We start from the raw sequence: 17,782 nt of genomic DNA, 5'->3' as shown, positions 1-17,782 counted from the left end.
TCTCGCGTCACCTCCATCTGCTTGCCATAACAGAAACCTGGCTCTGCCCTGATGACTCTGCTTCAGTCGCAGCCCTCTGCCATGGTGGTTATCTATTTTCACATATTCCTCGCCCTGCTGGCCCTGAGGGCAGTGTTGGACTACTTCTCTCTCCCTCCTCCAGATTTCAACCCCTTCTTCCACCTCAATCTCACTGTTTTTCCTCCTTTGAAGTCCACTCTATCCGCCTTTTCTCTCCTCTGCCTCTTCGAATAGCGTTCATTTATTATCCCCCTGATAAGTCCCTTTCATCCTTTCTCAGTGACTTTGACGCCTGGCTTGCCTTCTTCCATGATCTTTCCTCCCCTCTCTTCATCCTTGGTGACTTTAATATTCCTGCTAATGATCCTTCCAACTCTTACATTTCCAAGTTACTCGCTTTAACGTCCTCCTTTAATCTCCAACTATGCTCCACCTCCCCCACTCATCAAAATGGTCACTGTCTTGATCTCATCTTCTCCTCCTAGTTTCCTTGCCTCTGATCTTCCCTCCTCTGATCACCATCTTATAACTTTCACACTTAAATCTCCTCCCTCCCAGTACCGTCCTATCTTATCTAATTTAATCTAGGAATCTTCACGATATTGACCCTTCATCTGTATCCTCCCATGTTTCCAAACCTTCTCTTACTGTGGCTACCATCCACGTCTGTCAATGAGGCTAGTTCTTTCTTTACAACATACCTATCCTCTGCCTTAGACACTCTTGCACCTTGATGACCCGCCCTGTAAGGCATACAAACCCCAACCTTGGCTGACTTCTAATATCCGCTACCTACGTTCCTGTACCCGCTCCGTCCGAACGCCTCTGGCGGAAATCTCGGGCCCTTGCTGATTTCTTACACTTGAAGTTATGCTGACCTCCTTCCAATCTGCTCTTTTACGTGCCAAACAGGATTATTATATCCAACTGACCAACTCTCTTGGCTCTAATCCTCGACTTCTCTTCACCACATTGAACTCTCTCCTCAAGGTGCCCCCTCCCCCAACTCCCCCTTCATTATCTCTTCAGACCGTTGCTGAATTCTTTCACAACAAGGTTCAAAAGATAAACCTTGCTTTCTCTACCTCACCACCTCTCCCTCCACTAGTCCGTTCCCCTCTCTCTCCTTCCCCTCATTCCCTTTCCTCCTTTCCTGAAGTTACTATTGAGGAAACTACACTTCTCCTTTCTTCCTCAAAATGTACCACCTGTTCCTCTGATCCCATCCCCACCCACCTTCTTAATGCCATCTCTCCTGCTCTTATTCTTTTTATCTGTCACATTCTCAACCTCTCACTTTCCACTGCGACTGTCCCTGCTGCCTTTAAACATGCTGTGGTCACACCTCTCCTTAAGAAGCCTTCACTCGACCCTACTTGTCCCTCTAATTACCGACCCATCTCCCTCCTTCCTTTTCTCTCCAAATTACTTGAGCGTGCTGTTCACCGCCGCTGCCTTGATTTTCTCTCCTCACATGCTATTCTTGACCCACTACAATCTGGTTTTCGCCCTCTCCACTCAACCGAAACTGCGCTTACTAAGTCTCCAATGACCTATTACTGGCTAAATCCAGAGGTCAATATTCCATCCTCATTCTTCTTGATCATTCCGCTGCTTTTCATACTGTCGATCACAGCATACTTCTCGATACCCTGTCCTCACTTGGATTCCAGGGCTCTGTCCTTTCCTGGTTCTCTTCCTACCTCTCCCTCCGCACCTTTAGTGTTCACTCTGGTGGATCCTCTTCTACTTCTATCCCTCTGCCTGTCGGCGTACCTCAGGGTTCTGTTCTTGGTCCCCTCCTCTTTTCTATCTACACTTCTTCCCTTGGTTCATTAATCTCATCCCATGGCTTTTCCTACTATCTCTATGCTGATGACTCCCAAATATACCTTTCTACCCTACTACTACTACTACTATTTAGCATTTCTATAGCGCTACAAGGCATACGCAGCGCTGTACAAACATAGAAGAAAGACAGTCCCTGCTCAAAGAGCTTACAATCTAATAGACAAAAAATAAATAAAGTAAGTAAATCAAATCAATTAATGTGGACGGGAAGGAAGAGAGGAGGGTAGGTGGAGGCGAGTGGTTACAAGTGGTTACGAGTCAAAAGCAATGTTAAAGAGGTGGGCTTTCAGTCTAGATTTAAAGGTGGCCAAGGATGGGGCAAGACGTAGGGGCTCAGGAAGTTTATTCCAGGCGTAGGGTGCAGCGAGACAGAAGGTGCGAAGTCTGGAGTTGGCAGTAGTGGAGAAGGGAACAGATAAGAAGGATTTATCCATGGAGCGGAGTGCACGGGAAGGGGTGTAGGGAAGGCCGAGGGTGGAGAGATACTGGGGAGCAGCAGAGTGAATACATTTATAGGTTAGTAGAAGAAGTTTGAACAGGATGCGAAAAGGGATAGGGAGCCAGTGAAGGGTCTTGAGGAGAGGGGTAGTATGAGTAAAGCGACCCTGGCGGAAGATGAGACGGGCAGCAGAGTTTTGAACCGACTGGAGAGGGGAGAGGTGACTAAGTGGGAGGCCAGCAAGAAGCAGATTGCAGTAGTCTAAACGAGAGGTGACAAGGGTGTGGATGAGGGTTTGGTAGAGTGCTCGGAAAGAAAGGGGCGGATTTTACGGATGTTGTAAAGAAAGAAACGACAGGTCTTGGCAATCTGCTGGATATGAGCAGAGAAGAGTCAAGATGACCCCTGATATGTCACCTTGCATCCAAACCAAAGTTTCAGCGTGCTTGTCTGACATTGCTGTCTGGATGTCTCAACGTCACCTGAAATTAAATATGACCAAAACCGAGCTTCTCATTTTCCCCCCCAAACCCACCTCCCCGCTTCCCCCGTTTTCTATTTCTGGTGATGGCTCTCTCATTCTCCCTGTCTCCTCAGCTCGAAACCTTGGGGTCATCTTTGACTCTTCTCTCTCCTTCTCTGCTCATATCCAGCAGATTGCCAAGACCTGTCATTTCCTTCTTTACAACATCCGTAAAATCCGCCCCTTTCTTTCCGAGCACTCTACCAAAACCCTCATCCACACCCTTATCACCTCTCGTTTAGACTACTGCAATCTGCTTCTTGCTGGCCTCCCACTTAGTCACCTCTCCCCTCTCCAGTCGGTTCAAAACTCTTCCGCCAGGGTCGCCTTACTCATACTACCCCTCTCCTCAAGACCCTTCACTGGCTCCCTATCCGTTTTTGCATCCTGTTCAAACTTCTTCTACTAACCTATAAATGTACTCACTCTGCTGCCCCCCAGTATCTCTCCACACTCGTCCTTCCCTACACCCCTTCCCGTGCACTCCGCTCCATGGATAAATCCTTCTTATCTGTTCCCTTCTCCACTACTGCCACTCCAGACTCGCGCCTTCTGTCTCGCTGCACCCTACGCCTGGAATAAACTTCCTGAGCCCCTACGTCTTGCCCATCCTTGGCCACCTTTAAATCTAGACTGAAAGCCCACCTCTTGCTTTTGACTCGTAACCACTTGTAACCACTCGCCTCCACCTACCCTCCTCTCCTCCTTCCCGTTCACATTAATTGATTTGATTTGCTTACTTTATTTATTTTTTGTCTATTAGATTGTAAGCTCTTTGAGCAGGGACTGTCTTTCTTCTATGTTTGTGCAGCGCTGCGTACGCCTTGTAGCGCTATAGAAATGCCTTAATAGTAGTAGTCAATGATTCCCATGATTTGGATGTGACCATACCGGGCTATAATCTTTGAGGAAGGATAGGGAGGGCTGAAGAGCTAGAGGAGTGGCGCTGTATGTGAGAGACAATATCAGAGCGGCTGAAATGCGGGGAACCTGGGGAAAGGAAGAAGCTTTATGGATCGTCCTGGAAAGAGATGATGGAACTTGTATCTACATGGGGAGTTATCTACAGACCTCCGACACAAATGGAGAAGCGGGACAAGGATCTGATGGAAGATATCCATAAGCTTGGTATGAAAGGAGAGGTGCTGTTGCTGGGGAAATTTCAACTTGCCTGATGTGGATTTGAACGTCCCCTCGTAGGACAGAAGTAGAGAGATCATGGATGTCTGTCAGAGTGCCTTGCTCAGACAAATAGTGACAGAATCCACGAGGGAAGGGTCAACTCACATATTGCTCACAAATGGAGGAAGTGTTTCCAATGTCCAGGTGGGGTGCCCACCTAGGCAACAGTGATCATCACACGATATAGTTTGATATAAGAGCACAAGCGGAGTGCAGACAAACAAAACTCAAAGTACTGGATTTCAGATGTGCTGATTTGGTAAAATGGGGGGAATACCTGAAGAAGGAGCTGATGGCATGGGCAGGCATAGGTAAAGTGCAGTTGAGTAAGCTGAAAGCTGCTTTAAATATGGCAACCGATCTTTACACAAGGAAAGTAAACAAAAACAAGAGAAACAGGAATCCTATATGGTTCTTCAAACAAGTGGCTGAAAAAATAAGGACAAAAGAAGTTTCATTCCATAAATACAGAACAATGCAACACGAGGATCACGGAAAAGATTACTGGATGAAACTCAAAGAAGTGAAGCGGGAAATACGGCTAGCGAAAGCAGAGGTGGAGGAACAAATGGCTAAAGATGTAAAGAGAGGTGATAAGACCTTTTACAGATATAGTGGGGAAAGGAGAAAAGATAGGAATGGAATTGTAAAGCTTAAAAATGCTGAGAGTGGTTGTGTGATGAGGATAAAGCTAGAGTGCTAAACAAATTTTTCTTTTCGGTGTTCACAGAAGAAATCCTGGAGAAGGACAGTGATCGGCTGCCAAGGGTATATCTGGGAATGGAATAGATATTGTGCAGTTCACGGAAGAAGCATTTATAAACAGTTTGAAAATCTGAAACTGGACAAAGCTATGGGGCCGGATGGGATACATTCCAGAATACTGAGGAAGCTCAGAGAAGTCCTGGTGGGATCTCTTAAGATTTATTTATTAGATCTTTAGAGACGGGAGAGGTTCCGCAGAGACAATGAGGAAGGAGGAAACAGGCCCGTAAGCCTCATGTCGAAGGTAGGAAAATGATGGCGTCACTTCAAAACAAAAATATAGTTATCTTTCTATAAGCCAGTGGGCTACAGGATTCGAGGCAACATGGTTTTACCAAAGGAAAATCCTGCCAAATGAATCTTAATGACTTCTTTGACTGGGTGACCAAAGAACTGGATGAGGGACGTGCGCTAGATGTAATCTACTTGGATTTCAGCAAAGCCTGTGATGTGGTCCCTCACAGAATACTTATGAATAAGCTGAGAGAGCTGAACTTAGGACCAAAAGCGGTGAAATGGATAAGGAAACTGGTTGGCCGACAGGTGGCAGAGGGTGGTGGTAAATAGAATCCACTCAGAGAAAGGAAGGTGAGCAGTGGAGCGCCTCAGGGTCTGTGCCGGGGCTGATTCTGTTAAATATGTTTGTGAGAGATATTGCTGAAGGGTTAGAAGGCAAGGTTTGCCTTTTTGCGGATGACATGAAGATAGCCAATGGATTCCCTGGAGGGAGTAGAAACAATGAGAAGGGATCTCCAAGCATTAGAAGACTGGTTGAGGGTTTGACAGTTAAAAATTAATGTCAAGAAATGCAGAGTGATGCACTTGGGGTGCAGAAACCCAAAAAAGAGTTACCGGATAGGAGGAGAGAGATTAGTAAGCTTGGCTCAGGAGAGGGACCTTGGAGTGATGGTGTCTTGAGGATATGAAGGTGAAGAAACAATAATGAAGCTGTGGCCAGAAGGATGCTAGGCTTCATCGAGAGGGGTATAACCAGCAGAGGAAAAGAGGTGTTGATGTCTCTTTACAAGTCATTGGTGAGGGCCCACTTGGAATATTGTGTTTGGTTTTGGAGGCTGTATCTTGTCAAGGATGTAGAAAGACTTGAGGTGAATTGCTAGCCTTGACAGTATGGAAATTGAGCAGCATCTGGTTTCTGCCCTAAACCCCCCAATGCCTATACAGAATATCATGGTTACAGCTAGACAGCCCTCTACTAGGCATATCTATGCCTTTATGTGGAAAAGATTCTCCATCTGATGTTTCACAAATGGCCTAGAACCCATGTCATGTCCTCCAAATATCAAACTGCCAGTAACAATCTCACGATTGGGCCTGCAAATCTACTGTATAAGAATATATTTCAGCACACCCTCAGATTGTCATGTTCTCATTCTTAGGCTCCTGTCTTCACAATGTCCGATCATTTCTCAGCTTATATAAGAGCTTCATGTTAATCCATCAGTGCAGAAACCACACATTCCATGGGACCTTAATTTTATTCTTACCACTCTCATGAATCTGCAAGAATAAGCATACTTAATTCCTTTGTCACCTGTGAACTGAATAGTTCTTCATACGTATCTTAAGTTTTTACCAAACGTAATCATACCTTTTCACATCAGTGAGGAAACAGTGCTTCCTAAGTTTTGCCCTGTGCATCATAAGAATTTACATTAGATTACCCTTCATGCGCCGATCTACAAAAGGGGTGTGATTCTTGACACAATACAAGCAAGAGCTTTTTGCTGTCGGATTGCAGACCTTAATCTTACATGTCCACTATATGCAGACTTCCACAATGTTCATAGCTAGGGGCTTTCTTAAATTGCTGGTTCACATTACATCTGCCATACTTGTGGTTGCCTTTGCTAACCTGAAAATGAAAAGGCCTCAGTGAGATCTTATGTTCCAGTGGGACCAGCATACCCAGCCTTCAGCAGTGGTGGGCATCTCTACCCAGGCTTAACCATGAATGTCCCTTTTGCTCCACTGGAATATTAGTCGTTCTTAAAAACAGATGCTTCTGCACCAGATAGGGAGCGCACTTAGACCCTTACCTTACCCAAGGCACATGATTGAAGTCCTGAACACTTCTTTACATTGATCACTTTGAGCTAAATGTTGTGACCTTCGAGTCTTTGTCCATCATTTTCAAGACAGCCCAGTGTTAAATCAAATGGACTACCAGAATACCATGTTCTGTATCAGCAAATAGGGAGGAATAGGATCCCTCTCCCTTTGCTGAGAAGCAGCACAATTTGGAACTATAATATCGCCACTGATATCTAAATACAAGCTGGTTAACTCCCTGGCATTCCGAACCAGAGAGCCAACAAGTGCAGCAGAGTTCTTGAACTGTATTAGGTATTTGGATCAAAGCAGTATGAGAAATCCCTCAAATAGACCTCTGTTAGCAACAGAAACACAAATCTCTGGCACTGTTTGATACTCTCATCCTCTAGTCAACTGGTGAGGTTTGCATCTGCACTTCCTGAACTTAGCCTTTACTATGCACTTACTACCCCCCCCCCCCCCCCCCCCATCTCATTCATAGCAGAGACTGCAAGTTTCAACAGAGATTTGGGACTTACTACTCTGCTCCAGTGCTGTATTCATCTTGAAAGCTCTGTATAAATTATGATAATATTAATAAACTGATTTTTCTTTGGCCTGTAGAATAATTATGTCTAGATATATCTATTTACGGATTAAGTAGGTTTGGTGGTGTTAATGAGTATGCCAAACACATTATGCTTTTCTAGTTAGCCCCTTAAAAAAGGCTTTTGTTGATATATCATAGTATTTAATAATTGCTTTGTCCCTTGAGTGCACTGTTTTGCTGTGTTGCTTAATAAGTATAGACTTCGAAGCCAACCGAAAAAAACAATGCCCAGTTAAGGCACGAATGTGTTATGAATGTTTAACTAAAATATTAGTCCACTATACTAAAGATTTAAGACTTTTCACATTTACTTTCTATGATATTACAGTGGTTGTTCTGTGGTCTCGTGTCACACTATAGAGGGTATTTACTAAGGTGCATTTAATAATTGCCCTGACACACAATTTGGTTACAGAATGTGAATTATATAATGAGATGCAAATGCATGCAAAACAATTTATGTAAATTGAATAATGTAGCTTCATTTAACTTTGCAAGTTGCATTATTCTTGGGTAAATAACACCAACTTTGAACTAACCTTATTTTTCCTTCCCAGAGCATTGAGTTGCAGGATGCTCCCGGGGTACATCTTAAAGGGGTCGGTGATCTCTGAACAATTCAGTCCTCTTCTCAGTTCCCCTGCAATACCCTCCTCTGATCAGATCCTCCCATTCTTCTCCAGAACCTGCTGGATATTTCCTTGATGTCTGAAAGGGAGGGGGAGGCAGGAATGATCCCTAATCATTCCTGCCTCATCGGGCAGCCATATTCAAAATGGTGCTTTTTAGGTCTTACCAGTAGTCTTGTGTTTCTACTGCTAGGATTCAAGCTGTTAACCCTTATTAGGAATTTGACCCCTAATGGTAATACTGCTAGACTATCACTAGGGGTTGAGAGGTGCCATTTTGAAACCAGATTCACAGCAGGGCAGGATGGGGATTGTTCTTGCACCGCCTCCCCACTAGACACCAGGGAAACTCCTAGTAGGTCCTGGTGTGGGGGACATGGGGAGCTCTGGATGAAGGGATTGGACCTTCTATCTTAATGTTGCTACAGCCAGGAAGTCATGGTGTTCTGAACCTCAGCAATGTAAATTTATATTTACTGCTTGAGTCAGTAATCTGTGTACTAAGGTACCATGGGTTAGTGACTCTGGTAAGTATCACGTAGGTAAAACACATTATTTTACCATAGCTTAGTATCTACCCTTCTAAGATAAGTTGTGAAGATCATAGTATGCCATTGTCACACAGTATAACCTGTCTGTATGTCTGTATTTGGAACCTATTGGTCCACAAAACTAGCTCCCAATGTCAGAAGATTGCAAAAATACAATAATGCATAAAGTAAAACAAATGTAAGTAAAGAAAACTGACTAATTACTAGATGATAGGTAATTACAATGGCAGTTTGTTTTTTTGTTACATTTGTACCCCGCGCTTTCCCACTCATGGCAGGCTCAATGCGGCGGGCAATGGAGGGTTAAGTGACTTGCCCATAGTCACAAGGAGCTGCCTGTGCCGGGAATCGAACTCGGTTCCTCAGTTCCCCAGGACCAAAGTCCACCACCCTAACCACTAGGCCACTCCTCCACATAGTCTCTTGCAAATTTTACATGGATCAGATGAACACAGAAGTAACCACTAATTAAATACTGTCATTGAGCAGCTTCTTCATATTAATTTTGTAGGGTGGTCATAGATGAGGGTTAAATGAAAAGTAATGCCTCCACCTTCATCAGATTGGCTGCACTGGTGCTCTATAAGTGTTTCCTTGTTCGTTGAAATCTCATCCTTCACCTCAGTTGGAGAGAAGTATGTGTGTTAAGAGGCTGTTTTGCTGTTGCTTGTGAAATACAAGCATGCCATGAGTGATTTCAGCAATGTATCATGATAGAATTTCCAGCAGTCAGAAATTCTATCAAATGCAGAGACTCCTTCATTGAAATGCACTGCCACATTCAGGATGTTTATGGTGATGCCTGTGTTGATATGAGTACTGTGTGTTGCTAGGCCAAAATGTGTAATGATTATGGACCAAGAAGAGCTCATTTGTATGATCAAAAACAAAGTGGATGACTCATTACAGCAATGGATGAGTGTTTCATGAGAAAGGTTGACAAACTCAGGCAACTGGAAGATAACTCATTTGAAAGAACAATTTAGAAGAGTTTGGAAGCACCAGTAGTAAGTTTTTTTGCAACATATGAACAATGCTAGTTCTTACACAGCATGAAATAACCACAGAGGCAAATGTAAAGATGGGTCTTTCAGTCTTACAAAAGAAAAAAGAAGAGATTCACACCTTCCACAAAATCACCAAGGAGAACGAATGCAGAGTGGAAGAAAATGCAATCCAAGAAACCAGTCAAAACTCACAGAATGAAAACTCCAAATAGACTTTATTAGGACCCTACACGGTCCGTGTTTCGGCTATAAAGCCTTCATCAAGGGTCTAAAAACATAACATACAAATAGAATAAGAATAATATACATATTAAAAATTAAAAATTTAAAAATTTAAATCATATTGAACACAATATAGAGAACAATGTCTTTAAACAAGAGCATATTACACATAACATAGGAAACAATGTTTCAAACAAAATAAATACTGATATCTAAAAAATGTAACATTAGCCATATAAAATATCCATATGCTGCCTCATAAATTTAGGGTATCTTTTAATTATGTACATACATTATGGCATTTGGATAAACTCACAAACAGAAAATATCATTTATGGCTTCCAAAATATCTATACAAATCTCTATATATAGTTATTAATCAGGCATTACTCCATTTTTATTACTAGTACAAAAATGCTTAAATATATTAATCATAATGAGCTATAGTACTAATATATCACTAATGTATAAAAGATACCCTAAATATGGATATTTTAGATGGCTAATGTTACATTTTTTAGATATCTATGTTGTGTTCAATATGATTTAAAATTTTTATTTTTAATATATATTATTCTTATTCTGTTTGTATGTTATGTTTTTAGACCCCTGATGAAGGCTTTATAGCCGAAACATGAACCGTGTAGGGTCCTAATAAAGTCTATTTGGAGTTTTCATTCTGTGAGTTTTGACTGGTTTCTTGGATTGGATTTTCTTCCATTCTACATTCGTTCTCTCTGTCTTACCCCATCTGTCATGCAGCCCAGACTTAGCATGATAGCATGTGATTTCCATATTTTTCCCAAAATTGGAGGAATACCTTCGTGAGCATCTGTTGAACGAAGAGGTGACAAGGACTGTGAGCAACTGGTTGAAGAGATGAGATGTGCAGTTCTTTCATGACAGCTTTCAAAAATGTGTCCATCTTTGGCAGAAATGTGTGGCGAATGGTGGCGACTGTGTAGAAAAATAAATACATGCAATAAAAAAGCAAGTTTCAAACATTTTTTAGTCATTTCAATATCTTAATTTAAACAAATGTTATGGAGGTGTAGGCATTACTTTTAATTTGGATACGGGATACATGACAGACCTTATTGTCCTGGCAACCAGAAACACCACAAAATCTGCACGATCATACCTAAACCTCCACTACCCAAGCAGCAAAGGACTCAAATACAAATCCACCTATGCATCTAGATTTTCCTACCTAAGCGCACAATTATGGAACGCATTACCAAAAGCAGTAAAAACTACGCCCGACCACCTAAATTTTCAGAGAGCACTAAAGACAGACCTGTTCAGAAGAACATACCCCCACTGACCCAACATAAGAATACCTGGACACTTGCGACACAATGTAACCAAAGACCGTAACGGACATTACCGGACTCTTCTTCCCCCTTTCCCTCCCTAAGTTCCCTCCAGTTGTACCTACCATACATGTACCTCATTTTACCACAATATCACTTTGTATTCATTCATACTATGTATTTGTCCAGACTGGAATCGGCTAACACCGCTAATGGTTATATATAAGCCACACTGAGCCTGCAAAAAGGTGGGAAAATGTGGGATACAAATAATAATAATAATTTAACTCATACATCTTATGTTTGATATTTAAATTTATGACTAATAATTACTCCATTAGCTTTATATAATTCTACTAAACTATAATGGTCATCATAAAACTTTTTTTCTCTCTACAGGAAGCCCTAAGACTACAGCAAGATGTGAGAAAAAAGAAGCAGGAAATTTTGGAAAAGCACATTGAAACGCAAAAGGTGAAATAAGAGTAATAAAGGTTTCTAGTGTTAACTATAAATCGCTATCTTTAAAAAGGTTTTGTTTTGGTAAATATTAAAAATCATGAATCTATTGGTGGAGTTTCCCCTTTAGTCTGTCATTTGCTCTGAATAATAAACTGGTAAAAGTGACGACACCTCCTGAGGTGCAACAGCTCCCAATGAGAGGCCAAGCTATGGAAGGATGACTCTCTGAAGGGTCAGTGCGAGATAATGTCATGTTTAGAAGGGAGCCAGTGATGGCGCTGGGGTGGATCAGAAATGCAGACTCAACACCATTTGGACACTGTTTCAGAATCACCTGATTTAACCTGCTTGCGTTTTTGGTTTCTATTCTGTTTTATTGTGCTTCTGCTCTTACTAGGGACTGTTCTGGTCTACATTGAAGAATGTTATTTAGGGTTTTGTGATGTTCTTGAGCAGTATGCTTTCTTGCTCTTTAGTAATGTTTGGTTGTTTATTTGTATATGCGATAATTATGATTGCACTCTTGTAGCAGGGGGGACTGGCTAAAAGGGGCTGGGGTGAGTCGGGGTGCTTACCGTTCTCAGTTGGCCCACATTATGGCAGACCTTGTTAACATAGGGGTACTGAAAAGAGGTGGGGGAAGGATGGAGTTAAAGGGTTGCTATAGGAGGGCACCGTCAGTGGGAGAGGCTTTGGGATTGCATATTGTTGGATAAGAGGTGGACAACAGCAAAAGGGCTGGTATAGGAGGTATTTGGGAAGTACTATTCTTACCTTTGATGACTATGACAACTAATTGCTATGTTCTGGTTTCTATTAATGTTCAGGGTTTAAATATGCCATGTAAGAGGCAACACTGTTTAAAAAAAAAAAAAACAGAGAGGTTACACATGAGTATTGGCTTCTTACAAGAGACCCAGATAACAGACAAAAGAGGGGGAGATTCGCTTCAATTTGTACCTTACAACAATAATGAAGGAGCGAGTCTGTTCACACAAAATACTGTGCAGGGAAAAAAATTAGAGAGAACAGGGGAAAGATCTCAGAAAAGTCTTGCCATGACTGCAGACAACTGCATTATCACTCAGATAAGTTGCTATTTGATATTTGACTCCGGATAGAGCAAGAATATCGTTGTTAACAACAATAGTAACGTAGTGGAGGTTTTTTGCCTATGATGTGAGTGGGTACTCCGTCTAACGATTGATAGTATATCTGCAAGATACGGGGGTTACCTCACAATACTTGAGGATTTTTCCTCCACAAAAAGAAAAAACAATATGTGTATCTGATATTGATCACATCCTTGTAATAACCTAAGGACTCCAAAGATTATTGCACCTATTCTAGAATAGACATGTGGCTGGTGAATAAGGATGGGCTGGCATTGATAACCGCTTCTAGAATAGTATCACCAGTATGGACAGATCATGCATCTATTACTGTTAAGCTATTCGTGGTCGGCGAACCACAGGGGGCGCGCTATTGGAGGCTTGATGATAGGTGTATTCTTGGACCCACAGAATGTCTTTCAACTTGAACGGATTTGAAAGACTATTTTGAGTTTAATGACTTAGCAGAAATTGCATCTGCTATATTTTGGGAGGGACTAAAAGCAGTAATGGGAAGCAAAATTATAGCTGTATAAGTACATATGCGAAAGGAACAGAATAGCAAGAGAAATAACTTGAGACAGCAGCATAGCCATCTTGAACAGAGCCATAAAACTGAAATAGATAATATCCGTGCAGACTTGTAAGAGATGGATCTAGATGATATTAATGAAAAATTGCGAATTTTACAGCAAGAATATTTAGGGGTGGATAATAAAATGGAAAAGCTGTTGGCCCATAAATTTAAAAAGCAACAGGTTAGAGTTAGAAATACTATTTTGAATGGTATCAGGCAAGTTCCCATCCACCAATTCCCCCTGAGACAATTCCCACCAAGGACTCCCCCCCCCCCCCCCCCACCCCGATCATTTCCAACCCTACCCTCCCTAGCCTTTTTTTTTTTTTTTTAACTGACTGTAGCTTCATTTTTGTATCGGGTCCCATAAGTTCTGGCAGTGCTTTTTTTTTTTTTTTTTTTACTGATCATGTATTGGGTGCCATAAGTCCTGGTAATTTATTATAAATAATAATCAGCGTGTCGTTTTGAGGGGTTGAATTAAGTTGAAACTTAGTTTGGGGAAATGGAGGGGGGAGAATTGCCCCCCCCCCCACATGAACTACAGTTTGTATTAATCTATTTATTTACTTATGTATTTACTTATTTATGATATTTAGACTCTGGCTTAAACATGAATTAGGTTGAAACCTAGTTTTTGGGGGGGGGGTGGGCACACGAACTGCAGTCTGTATTTATTTTCTTATTTATGACATTTTGATCCCAGATTAAACATGAGACCTAGTTTGGGGGGAGGAGGGGGGGACATTACCCCCCCCCCCCCCCCCCCCCCCCACACACACACACGAACTTCATGTCTGGAATGGGAAAGGGATGTTTAAAAAGTAATGTTGGGGGGGGGGGGGTGAGGAGATACTGGCCCCCCAAACAATCTGGAAGAGGAAAGGAAGGGAGATTACTTTCCTAGTGTGTTTTTTGTATTTTTGGGGTTATGGGTGGGAATTGTCCTAGGTGGGAATTGGTGGGCAGGAACTGTCTGGTGGGAACTGACCTAGAACCATTTTGAATATTAAGGATATGCATGGACATGATCATATTACACTAGATAAGGGCTCTTCGTGAGGAAGTGCAAACCTGGTGGTGCCAGGTCCCTCCTTTTCTCCCCCCTCCCGCTGGCTCCGTTAAAAAAAAAAACCCAAAACATAACATTCTTGAAGCAGAAAAGATTTTCCTTGCAGCTCCTCACTGGGACACAATTCGTTACAGCTCGGAGCAAGAAGCAGGTAATTTTACATTTTCCTAGTGGGCAGGGGGTTCCCCGAACGTTTCCCTCATGGATCATGGCGTTGGATGGTAAGGGTGCGAAAAAGCGCTCCCCGGACTGTGATCGCGCGGCTAGTGGGGAGGCGTGGGGATCGGAGGCAGAAAAGCCCTTTTTGGGCGTCCTTCCGGACTTTGCTGATTTAGCCGGTTTTTCCTATGCTGGAGCGTCGGCGGCCTTTCCCACCTTAGGCGCCCATCCCCCGATGTCCGCCCTTCCGACGTCGGGCACCCATGCAGCTCGGACGGCCTCTGGTATGGCCGTCTTTGAGTTGGGCGGCGGTAAGAAGATGGCGAAGTTTAAGCGCCATGCTTCCCGCGCGGCTCCTTTGCGGAGTGACGCGCTGGACGCCATTTTGGATGTGCAGCGCGTTTCTCCTCCGCTCTATGGAATGGAGGTTGAGAGTTCCTCTAGGGCTGTGGCCCAGGTTGCAGAGGTGCACAAACAGGGGGGTTTCTCTCCTGGGTTTGTTTTGTTGCTGTATCAGACCTTTCAACTGCAAAACGCTGCTCCTGCTCCCCTGTCAGATATGGGGGAAGAGGCTTCCCTGATCAAGTGCCCTCGGGTGGATCTTCAGGTCTTGGGGGACTCTGTCTCCTCTGATGTAGATGAGGGCAGCATTTCTCAGTTCTCTCAAAGGTCCCTTGGGGATTCTTTGGAGGAGGCTGATCCTCGCCCTGATGGGGGAGATGAACCCTCTGCAGCGCGGCTTTTTCGCTCAGAAGAATTGCCTAACCTGTTAGTTCAGGCTATGAGCATCTTGAGTATTTCCTCTCCGGAGGAAGGCCCTCCTTCAGCCTCGGCGGGTTCCGCTATTATGTTGGGAACCAAGCGCCCTTCCAGGACCTTCCACATCCATGAAGCCATGAAAACTCTAATTTCGGCTCAATGGGATTCTCCTGAGGCGAGCCTCAAGGTAGCCAGGGCCATGACTTGTCTGTACCCTCTGCCAGAGGGTGAACAGGAGGCCTTGTGCTGACCGGCAGTGGACTCTCTAATTGCTGCAGTGACAAAAAAGACGGCTTTGCCGGTGGAAGGTAGCTCTGCCCTTAAGGATTCACAGGACAGGAAATTGGATGCGGCCTTAAAGTTAGCCTTTGAGGCGGCTGCCTTGAGTTTGCAGGCCTCAGTTTGCGGCTCCTTGTGGCCGGGGCATGCCTGACGGTGGTGCAGCGGGCCTCCCCCTCGGATCCTTCCTTGAGGGCGGATTGGCCGGTCCTAGAGTCGGGCTTGGCTTACTTGGCAGACTTGCTGTATGATGTTTTGAGAGCCTCGGCTAAAGGTATGTCTCAGACAGTCTCTGCCCTTTGATGGCTATGGCTTAAGCATTGGTCAGCTGACCATGCCTCCAAATCCCGCTTAGCCAAGTTGCCTTTTAAGGGCAAGCTACTCTTCGGGGATGAGCTGGACAAGATCGTGACGGATCTCAGCAGTTCTAAAGGCAAGAGGTTGCCGAAGGTCAAGGCAAGGGCCAGCAGTGCGTGCCCTGGTTCCTCTAAGGGCCGTTTTCAAGAAGCCCGTCAGTATCGCCCGGGCACGTCGGGCTCCTCCTCCTCCTCCTTCAAGCAGAGGTTCTCCCCGAAGCAGCATTCCTTTCGCAGAGACCGCCGCTCAGGAGGTTCTTCCTCCGGTCCTCCCCCAGGGTTTCGTACCCAATGACGGGGCCCTGGTCCATGGCCCAGAGCAGATAGGAGGAAGGCTGTCCTCTTTTCTGGGCGAGTGGACCAGGGTAACTTCAGATGCTTGGGTTCTAGAAGTCATCAGAGACAGCTACAAGTTGGAGTTCTGCCGGCCCCTAAGAGACGGGTTTGTGAACTCTCCCTGCAAGTCTCCCCTCAAAGTGGCCGCAGTTCAGCAGACTCTGGACAACTTGTTCCGACTTGGGGCGGTGGTCCCAGTGTCCGTAGAGCAGCGTGGCACAGGACGTTACTCCATTTACTTTCTGGTGCCAAAGAAAGGAGGCTCTTCTCGGCCTATTCTCGACCTCAAGGGAGTCCATCGGGCCTTGCGAATACGGCATTTCCGTATGGAGACTCTCCGCTCCGTGATTGCTGCGGTACTAGAAGGAGAATTCCTGGCATCCTTGGACATCAAGGAAACTCATCTGCACATTCCCATCTGGCCGCCTCATCAGCGCTTCCTGCGCTTTGCAGTGCTGGGCCGGCACTTCCAGTTCAGAGCCCTCCCGTTCGGGTTGGCTACGGCTCCGCGGACCTTCTCCAAAGTGATGGTGGTCATTGCGGCTTGTCTCAGCAAGGAAGGAGTGCAAGTCCATCCCTACCTGGACGATTGGCTAATTTGAGCTCCCTCCTTTGCGGAGTATGGGAGAGCGACGGATAGGGTCATTGCTCTTCTGAGTTCCCTGGGATGGATCATCAACCGGGAGAAAAGTCAGCTGCGCCCGACTCAGTCCCTGGAGTATCTGGGTGTTCGGTTCGACACCCAAGTGGGCAGAGTGTTCCTGCCAGACAACCGGAGCCTCAAGCTTCAGGCCAGGTGGGCCGGTTCCTAGCCTCCTCAGCTCCTCGGGCTTGGGATTATGTGCAACTGTTGGGCTCCATGTCGGCCACGATGGAGGTGGTGCCCTGGGCCAGGGACCATATGAGGCCACTACAGCACTCTCTTCTGCGGCGCTGGACTCCGGGTTTGGAGGATTACGCAGTTCACCTTCCCCTGGACCCGGCGATGAGAAGGGCGCTGATGTCAGACAAGTTGTCAGCCGGTATACCTCTCACGTCCCCGGAGTGGATTGTCATTACGACGGACGCCTGCTTGACGGGCTGGGGAACCCACTGCCTGAGAAGGACAGTGCAGAGGATATGGTCGCCGGCGGAGGCGAAGTGGTCCATTAACCTCTTGGAACTTCGGGCCATTCGGTTGGCGCTTCAAGCGATTCTTCAGGTACTGATACTGAGGCCAGTTTGAATCCTGTCAGACAATGCCACGGCCGTGGCCTGTGTCAATCGCCAGGGAGGTACCAGGAGCGCCCCCCTAGCCAGGGAGGCCATGAAGTTATGCCAGTGGGCAGAGGTGAATCTGGACCAGCTGTCGGCAGCTCACAGTGCGGGAGTCCTGAATGTCGAGGTGGACTTTCTCAGTCGCCATACCTTGGATCCCGGAGAGTGGCAACTGTCTGCTCGGGTGTTCTCGGAGATCACGAAGCGCTGGGGCATGCCGACCTTGGATCTGATGGCGACCTCGGCCA

At 44.9% G+C, this 17,782-nt stretch overlaps 1 protein-coding gene across 1 annotated transcript in view; it reads left to right on the top strand.

The window, feature by feature from the left end:
* Window positions 1-17,782, top strand: part of RBM26 (RNA binding motif protein 26) — a 492,900-nt gene that overhangs the window by 312,989 nt on the left and 162,129 nt on the right. Inside the window, 1 exon segment of the mRNA XM_030200623.1 lies at window positions 11,565-11,639. Coding sequence (XP_030056483.1) covers window positions 11,565-11,639 — 75 coding nt within the window.

Source organism: Microcaecilia unicolor, chromosome 4, assembly GCF_901765095.1.
Source record: "Microcaecilia unicolor chromosome 4, aMicUni1.1, whole genome shotgun sequence".
Lineage (NCBI taxonomy): Eukaryota > Metazoa > Chordata > Amphibia > Gymnophiona > Siphonopidae > Microcaecilia > Microcaecilia unicolor.
Note: the sequence above shows the minus strand (reverse complement) of the source record. Positions and strands in the feature narration are given on the sequence as shown.